Raw genomic sequence first — 8,735 nt, 5'->3', positions numbered from 1 at the left:
CTCTTAAGTAGATGTTTTAAAGTGTCAGGTAGTTCTTATTCCCCATTAACAGATTCAGTGCTGTTACAGCTGTTAAAGGTGAGAGTGACCACCTTCTGTTTCAGTACTTTTCCTTTGTCCTCTGGACTGCCTTGGATCATGGAAGTTGGAATTAAAGCCTTTCAATTGTGTACTCTTCTCGCAGACTTCTAGATATAAAGTCTGTGGAGTGACTGCATGATAAGTAGATCATCTCACTTCTTGTTGTTGCAGTTTGGTGCAAAAACTGATAAAACTGGGAAAGGAGAAGTAAGACCTGAAAGTACCTGAGGAGAGCAGCCTGTTTCTGAATATGCTGCTTTCTTAAAGTAAAACTGAAAGCCATTTGTTCACACATTTTTTTGGAATATGGGAGTTATGCAGGATACAAACTACAAAAAATATTTCCCAATAAACTCTTCCTCCCTTTGTTTTTTTGCTTAAAGCTGTTATTTTTTAGGAGCTCATTTTCCTGTGTTCTGTTTTTAAAGCACAAGGTCTGCAAAATTTTAAATTTAACAATAGCTTTAAAGCTTGTTGCTGAAGAGCCAGACAGGTATTTGGAGAGACTCTGGGGAATGTACCTCTTTTTGCTTTTTAACCCAGCTGTTACTTCTAGTTAAATTTGACTTCTTTAACTGCTACTGAAGGTCAATTGGTAGAGCCCTAAATGAGCACCCACCTTAATTTTTCTGTGTACCTCTGAATTTCCAGATGGGTTAGCTAGTTCATGGGAATTGCTGATACTGTGACTTGGCAGGGAAAACCTTTGTCTCAAGTACCAGTAGGAAAAATAAAATTGCAATGCATAAATGGTTTCTGTCTGCAAACCAAATTTTGTATTAGGCAAATGAGAAATACTGTTTTAAAATTAAAGCCTACTGTGTACCAATTTTCTAATTTAAGAATACTCTTTGTAGTTTCACTACCTGTCAGACTGACAGTTGTATCCAGTTATATTTTGTCACATTAATGTAGTAGAGTTTATTTCCTTGACTGTTCAGTTTTGGGATACGTAAATACTGGAAAAAAGGGAGAGACAGTACTACCTCTTTAGGAGAAGATGGGCTAAAAGAGAGTAAGAGCTAGTTTTAGGGAGACATTTGTTTTAATGTCAGTTCCATCAGAGAGGAAGCAGACCTTCCTCCCCATGCTGTTGATGGGAAAGAAAAATCTGTAAACGTGAGAAAAGGCATTCTTCCACATATTGCTTATTGTGGAAGGAAGGTGAAATCTTTGAGGACAAAAATGTGTTTACTGTTGCTTAGACAGCTGATAGGCAACATCAAGTTGGTGCAGGTGCTGTATTGCAACAGGGCCACAGCAGTCACTGCTGTGCACACTCTTGGTCTGTTTGGAAGTTTAGGTGATTTAAATCAGATCAAGTTCAAATATACTAATTCAAATTGAGATGCACTTGCAGCAGCACTTGCACAGCCTAGCAGTCTATGAGTAAATGCCTGGGCAGTTGCCATGGATGCTTTTATGGCTGTTAATTTAAGTTGTCAGAACATGCAGAATTATGGTGATCTTACTCTGAAAGCCCCAAGGAGAGAAATAATTTTAAACCATTTATTCTGGGACAGGAAATAAAGGAAGAAGATAAAATTGTTCTAAATTCAAGTAGTCTGCGCTGAACTGTAGTATTAGTCAACGAGACCAAGTGCAGCCCAGGCATTTCTTGAAAGTGGAAAATAAATTATATTTAGTGGAATGGAGATGAATGAAGACTTGCCATCCTAGCTAGAGGAAGGGAGCTGGGTGTGCTATTTCAAACAGATGCAACAACGTAGTTGTTTTAAGATGATGTGGACTTAGAGAAAATTGTGTGAATAAATATATGTAGTGGGTACAGAAGTCACCTTTTAACTATTGATAAGTTTTAACTGATTATATGAAGTATCAATGCTCAAGGAAGAGATTTTAGATACTCATGAGGAAGTGTTAGGAGTTAAAGGAGTGAATGAAACAACACACTGTCCCTGTTTACTGTGGTGTGCTTATGTGTCTTTCATTTGTTTCTTCTCATTTTAATATAAAAAAGGATGCAGTAGAAATGCATTCGGAGAGTTCAGAAATTGTAAAGTCCTCTTAATGTTAAAAATTATGATGGAGAGGACATAAAAGATGGCATGGAGAAGTTGAATGGGAAATACTGGTGTTCTCACCTGGTGGTACTCAGTCATATTATCAGGAAGGAGGCTTAACATAAGCAAAATGACACATTTTTTTCCACAATGTACCTTAAAATTATTGATGTCTTTGCCCCGAACTTGTAGCTCTTCATGAAAGAAAGATCCATCAAAAGGTAATAGGTGTTACAGGTGTTTTGTTGTGACCCACATACAAACCTCACAAAGTCTCTAAGCTGCACGTCTGCTGGTAGCTGGATTAGGGAAAATCCTGTTACACACTGTTGTCTTGCAGTTTCTTCAGCAAGTGCTTTCTCTGTTTAAGAATTGCATGCTGTTGTTACTTCCTGTAACAGATTGGGAAGTGATTTTAGTAATTTTCACTGTTTGTTTCTGCTTCCTAATTGGTGTGGAATAGGTGTGGAGGAAGATCTTCAGTCTTATGTCCTAATCCTTGAAGTAACTTGTAATTTATGATTGTAGTCAAATAGGGGTTCAGTGTGCTTCTGTAGCAGCACTGACACCATTAAAATTAAGTGAAAGCTACATTGTACATGTTTGCATCAGTGATGGTTGCAGTTTGAGATCCAGTCTTGAACTTTGGAAGGGTCTCAAGAAAGTTTATAGAAAGATCTTTGGCAAGATTATAGTCTTCAGTAGTAAAAGCATATTCTTAGATCTGTTCGGTGGCAAAATGTTTCCAAACATGCTTAAATTACAGGTAAGTAGTTATGATTACTGGTATTTTCACTCTTTAATTGCATTTTTGTTTGAATTGTAAGTAATTACACACTCATGTCACTAGACCTGTAGCTTTACAGAACAATCAGTGCAGACTTTTTTGACTATGGAATAACTCTGATAATTCCCTGATAAAAGCGTTTTCAGAAATACTGGTTAAAGCAAGGTTGAGATGATCTTATTCATATTTTCCTTATTGATGTTGTATATTTTCCAAGCAAATATATCGATCAGCCTTCATAATTTCTTCTTGCAAATGGACTAAGTACTGGTCTTTCTCTGCTAATTAATCAAGCTAATTAAGTTATCACCAAGCTGTTATTCTCTTATCAGTACTTAATATTTAAACTTTTAGAGTTCAGTATGTAGATCTTATAATTTTTTGGACTTCATTAAAACAAATATGAGCACTGGTAAGTGATTTCTTTTTATTATTGCTGTAGGATTTTTTTATTTTGTTGAGAATTTGATGCAATAGCTTTTAAATACCTTTGAAGCAATAACTTGTTTACAGCTGCTTATTAAGAGAATCATAGTTCACCTTGGAACACATATCTAAGCAAAAATTTTATTTACAGATTAATTGTTCACTTTCTTTGTGTGTGTGAAACTTTCATCAGACAATTATTTTCATTTTTTTATTGAAATGGACTTAATGAAACTTGCTTTCTTTGTATCACATACTTATCTGTGCATATGTTAGTCTGAAAAGTCACCGAGGAGTAGGGGGTCATGTTGGAATTCATAAAGTGCTGGTCCCCACTTTTGTTTAAGGAACCCGTACATTTGGGAGTTGGTAGCTCAGTTTGCAGTTCTTGAAAGCAGTTAATATGCTTTTTGTGTCTAACAGGTTTAAGAGGATAGATGTACTTCTGCTGAGTCATGTTTCATTACTACCTTAATGTGGTAGTAATGAAAGAAAGTTTATCCTTAAATCCTCTCTTCTGCCTTTTCATCTTCCAACGCCTCTTTCTTTCATCCACTTCCTCTGAGTTTACCCTTCTTCCTTCCACCCCAGAGACTGTATGTGGATTCATTCTCAGGTAGCAGTAATTTAAAGGGTGTGAGTTGTGACACACAAGTTCTGCAAGTGAAAATGTGGTGGATTCCTTCAGCAGAGTCTGGCTGGTACTCACAAATTAGAAACTCCCTTTGACAAATTTCACATTGAACGTAGATGGCTGACAGACAGCAGGCCTTTCCTGCTTGTAAATGGCTGCTAAATATATATATGAGCAGAAACTCTTATGTGACAACTGAAGCCAGTAGGCAGATTCTCTCATAGTATGTTAGCAATAAAGTACTTAAGGAGGTTTGCGGTTCTTTTAGACTAAATCAATGTTTTTGTGTGCTCAGCTGAAAATCTCTGCACTAGGGTGCCTTGGTTGCATGCAGAATGTGGCTGGTGGTGTTGATGTATGTGAGCTCTGCTGGAAAGCATGTGGATGAACCGTAAAGTCCAGCTTGAGCGGATGCTGCTCAGACACTTTTAAGTATTACTTCATGCTGTTTTTCAGAAAATGTAGTGACCGACTTATGTCGTAATATGTCACTGGCACTTTCAAACTTGAATTAGTTGTGTTCATGTCACTTTCGCCTGCTAGTATGGAAAATATTCCTGCCACTGCCTTAAAGAGAACTTTTATTTTACATTGCTAGAACTTGAGGGGGTTTTTGATAATTTTTAACTGAACACAGATTAGTTAAGTTACTATCAATTTTAAGAAGGTAACCAAACTCTGGTGTTACATTAAGCTTTTAAATGTTGTGATATTTCTGTCAGTCAATGGAAGATTCCTGTCTTTCAGGAAAGCATGATATTGTTCTGTAAGCAAAGTAAATCATACAGTCTCTTATGCTGTGGCAGTTCTGCTAAAATTCGGTGCCTCTCTACTATTGTGACTAATGCTGTGGTTTCCACTGAGTTCCAGTTTTCTTGTGAAGCATCAGTGTTGAGACAAGGCTGTTCAAAGGAGCAGCTAAACCCACAACCTTCAGTTGAGCAGCTTAGCAGCGTTGTCCTGGTTATAGAATCTATTTCAAGGAACATTAGGCTTTGACTAAAAATACTGGCTTTTTGGTAATCCTTTATCTGACTCCCTCGACAGACATCCAGTGCACTGTTCCAGTCTCCCCAGCTGGCATTGCTCAACTAAGAGTGTTTCCTTCCACTTTTTTTTGGTACTGCTTTTCTTTTATATCACTCATTGCTGCGTAGTTCTCAGCCAAAAAATAATTTTGAAATATTTTTAATTGCTTTATATGTATAAATATGAGCACTCTCTTTAGTATAAATCTATTTCTATGAGACACGGGAGAGCCTTTTTTCTATGACAAAGGGTTGCTGTCCCAAAAGAAATGCAGAGGCAATACTTGCTTTCTCAGAACCCATCAAAATTCATAGAACCTGTGAAATAGTAGATTACTGATGGTAATTACTACAAAGCCAACAAAGTCATGAGTGGAGAGAAAAAAACAAAGCATTATTAGTGCCAGTTGTAAGTGGAAGGGATTCAAATAGGAGAACTCTCTCTGTTAAAGAGAGGCAAAAGACCTCTACTTATGGTCTTAAATGCTACTTCTCTGTTTTTAAAAAGTCTCAGTTGTATTTGGAACATGGCCTAAGCTTCATTGTCCTCCTTTTCAGGAACAATACTTTTTTACACATCTGTAATTTTAAGATTTACATGGAAGGCAAGATGCAAAACTACACTATTTCCAGAAGCATGTGATGAGAATACTGGGGTGGGGAGGATGGGGGACAGACACTGCAACATGTTTTTGCTGCGGAGGTGGTGTTGATAAAATACAGTTAATTTGAAAGATTAAATCTTTTTTGTTCTCCTTAGGGGCAAAAATATTTAATTTCAAATGCCACAGAATTGGATACAAAATTCTTTAGGTAGTACATAACTAAGTTTTCAGGATGATCTTTTGATTTAATTTATCTCTCAATCAGCTAATCTGGCTTGTTCTTGTTACTGGGGTCTTCATGGCATGCCTCCATTTTTCTCACTGAGCTTTTTATGTACTCTTTCTCTTCCTGATACTATTTTTCAATACCAGTTAGTGCAATTATTTCCCCACATGCTCCTTTTTTCATGAGGAGCTTCAAAGTCTTCAAACCCCTTATGCTAACTACCTTGTCTCTGTCACCTGTCTGCCCCTGCTGTGCTGCTTGAAAAATGGATGGCTGACTTGGCAGTTACCAGGAGAAAATGTAGCTTACTGGTGGTGTCATTTTATGAGTTGATGATGTCATTGTCACTGCCTTTATCCTCTCTGTTCTGTACCTGTTTTCCTTGACACTTCTGCAGTAAAATTCTGGGACGTAAAGGATGTGTTGGCAAGTGTGTGTGGATAAGGTGGGGTAGCGAAATAAATGATTCGGCATATTAAGGACACCTGCTGGTAAGTACAGTTTGCGCTAGCCTGGATTATAGGCAAATCTCACCACCAGTGTGGTCTTGGTAGAGGAACGTAAAGGTCCATCTGTGCCTTACTTTACTGCTGTTGAGTTTTCTTTGCTGTGAAGGTGTGTTTAATGTAACCATGCTGCACAGGTTTAACCAATATGTTTATGCTTGTAAGCAGCGTATTTCTTATCACTTGTGAAATATTGTTGCATAGCTTTTTATTTACTGAAAGGATACATTTTTTTTTTGTTGGAAGAAAGTGAAAGACCTGTAATGGCCTTTATATAGACTTGAAACCCTTTCCTATGAAATGTCACAACTTCTATTTGACTTAACTGAATTCCACTTTCATGGAAGCAATGCAGTAGATGGATCTGTTTAAAGGCACTGAAGAAAGAAGAGCAAGAGATTTCTGAGGGTTCTTCATTAGGGTCAAGAGGAAAGGGGATCGATTTGGCTGTAATATTAGTGTATTCTTATTTCTGGTTTTTTCTCCAGCTCTTTGTGACATGCAACTACTAGTCAAAGGCTTGTCTTCTGTCTTGCACTGTAAATTATCACATGAAGGTTCTGAAAACATATCTGTGTAATCCCTTCACGAAACAGTTCATTGTGAGACGTAGATCAGATTGCAGCCTCTTTTCATTGTCATATGTGTTTAATTATCCCAGTGATAATTAAACATCTTGTTTTCATACTGTGTTCTGTGAATTTTTGTGTGAAACAATGCTAACTTATTTTAAATAAGTGGTTAAAAGAATAGAAATGGAGAAAGTTAACAGACTTAACTGGCTAACAGATCATATCTGTGGTAATTTTCTTGCTGTGTCAATCCCCAGATTCTAGTATGCGCTTAGAGTGATTTAGCTTACTATTGGTTTCTGGTATTTTACTGTTGTGATTTATGCTTGCTTTCTTCTTAGGTTTGGAGGGTAGTTTTGATTTCATTATTTGATACTCAATTGACTCTTCTAGTAAAGAGATGTACTAATGAAATACTTCTGTCTGTTCACTCAATAGCTAGAGATGATTGCCATGGAAAATCCTGCAGACTTGAAGAAGCAATTGTATGTTGAATTTGAAGGAGAGCAAGGGGTAGATGAAGGAGGTGTTTCCAAAGAATTTTTTCAACTGGTTGTGGAAGAAATCTTCAATCCAGATATTGGTATGTGTTCTAATAATTTACTAATTTATTAGATTTTTTCCATGAAAGGTTGGACCAGATGATCTTTCAAGGTCCTTTCCAACCTGCGCCATTATGTGTTTATGCAGTGCCTTTCTACATCTGCTGCTGCTTCTCTCTGAAGCTCTCCAGGTTTCTTGGTGATCATGAGAGTGCTTGGCCCATTGGGGCTCACTATGTCACCATCAGTCATCCTAAGGAAGAATGATGAAAGAAATAACTGTGTATAGTTAGTGAAAGCTACCATTGCTTGTTGAGATATAAATCAGTAGTAGAGGGTTTCTTTGCAGGGTTCCTTTGTTCTCTCACCTTTCTCCTCGCTTTGCTTTGTGATTAGCTTCTAGAATTAGTAATCAAACCAAAGAGGAAGAGCTTCTGCAATAAAACCAGAGTAGGACTATGGTGAGTTTTTGAGTTATTTCCTCCCCTTCCTTCAGCTTAAAAAGTCTGATAATCTCAGTTCTTCTAATGATTTCATCTAAAGGGGATAAAGATCCAAAGTGTGGCAGAGATGTCAAATTTGATTGTAGTTAAGAACTAGGAGTAATTTGATATATTGGAGACAAAGTTTTTATATTTGTGTTTTAACAATCACATTTTTATCTTACTGGTTTTTTTCTCTTTCACGCTGCACCAGTCTTTCATGTTTCTGTCTTTATACATGCAAGGACATGCTGCTCTTAATATGCAGCTATGCTGCTGCTCTGAAAAGATTAAAATGTTTTAAAATGTTACTAATACTTTGTGTTAGACTGGAAATGAGACCTACCAGGTTCTTATACTAGCTTAATAGTTTATGTGAAATCTGGTGTCACATGGTAGTTTCTGTAATGGCTTCCATTAACGAAGCTCAACAGCTTATGGCCATTAGTTAATTTGGGTTCATTGAACTGTTTTAAAAAGAAAGCCATTGTTCTTGGTTTTGTATCTTAGAAAATTGGTGAAGAAACACATAGAAATTCATTTTGACTGGGTTAAAGGGGAAGTCCCAAAAATCAGTAGCCTTGGCACTTGCCCTTCACTGTGCACAGGCCAGTTCTTAAGTGATACAAATCCATAGGCAAGTCTCACTCGCTCTGAAAACTGCTATGAACTTGGAGAGATTTGGAATCTAAATTAGCAAGGTTACTTGGAATAAATTAGAGTATGGCAAGATAAGGAAATCTTAGTGCTTTGACAAAGTTGTATTTCCAATGTAAAATACATTTTTGACCTGAGTTTGTTGAAACAGAAGTTGTGTGCTAT

General features: G+C 37.0%; 1 protein-coding gene across 1 annotated transcript in view; it reads left to right on the top strand.

Annotated features, from left to right (window-relative positions):
• UBE3A (ubiquitin protein ligase E3A) overlaps positions 1 to 7,472 on the top strand; it is a gene marked incomplete at its 3' end in the record, with an annotated part of 36,159 nt that extends 28,687 nt beyond the window's left edge. Inside the window, exon 7 of the mRNA XM_010075495.1 lies at positions 7,328 to 7,472. Coding sequence (XP_010073797.1) covers positions 7,328 to 7,472 — 145 coding nt within the window. The remainder of the gene's footprint in view (positions 1 to 7,327) is intronic.
• Between the last annotated feature and the right edge of the window lie 1,263 nt (positions 7,473 to 8,735).

Source organism: Pterocles gutturalis, unplaced genomic scaffold, assembly GCF_000699245.1.
Source record: "Pterocles gutturalis isolate BGI_N339 unplaced genomic scaffold, ASM69924v1 scaffold29567, whole genome shotgun sequence".
In the NCBI taxonomy this organism is placed as follows: Eukaryota; Metazoa; Chordata; class Aves; order Pterocliformes; family Pteroclidae; genus Pterocles; species Pterocles gutturalis.
The sequence above is the reverse complement of the archived record's forward strand: the minus strand, read 5'-3'. Positions and strand labels throughout refer to the sequence as shown.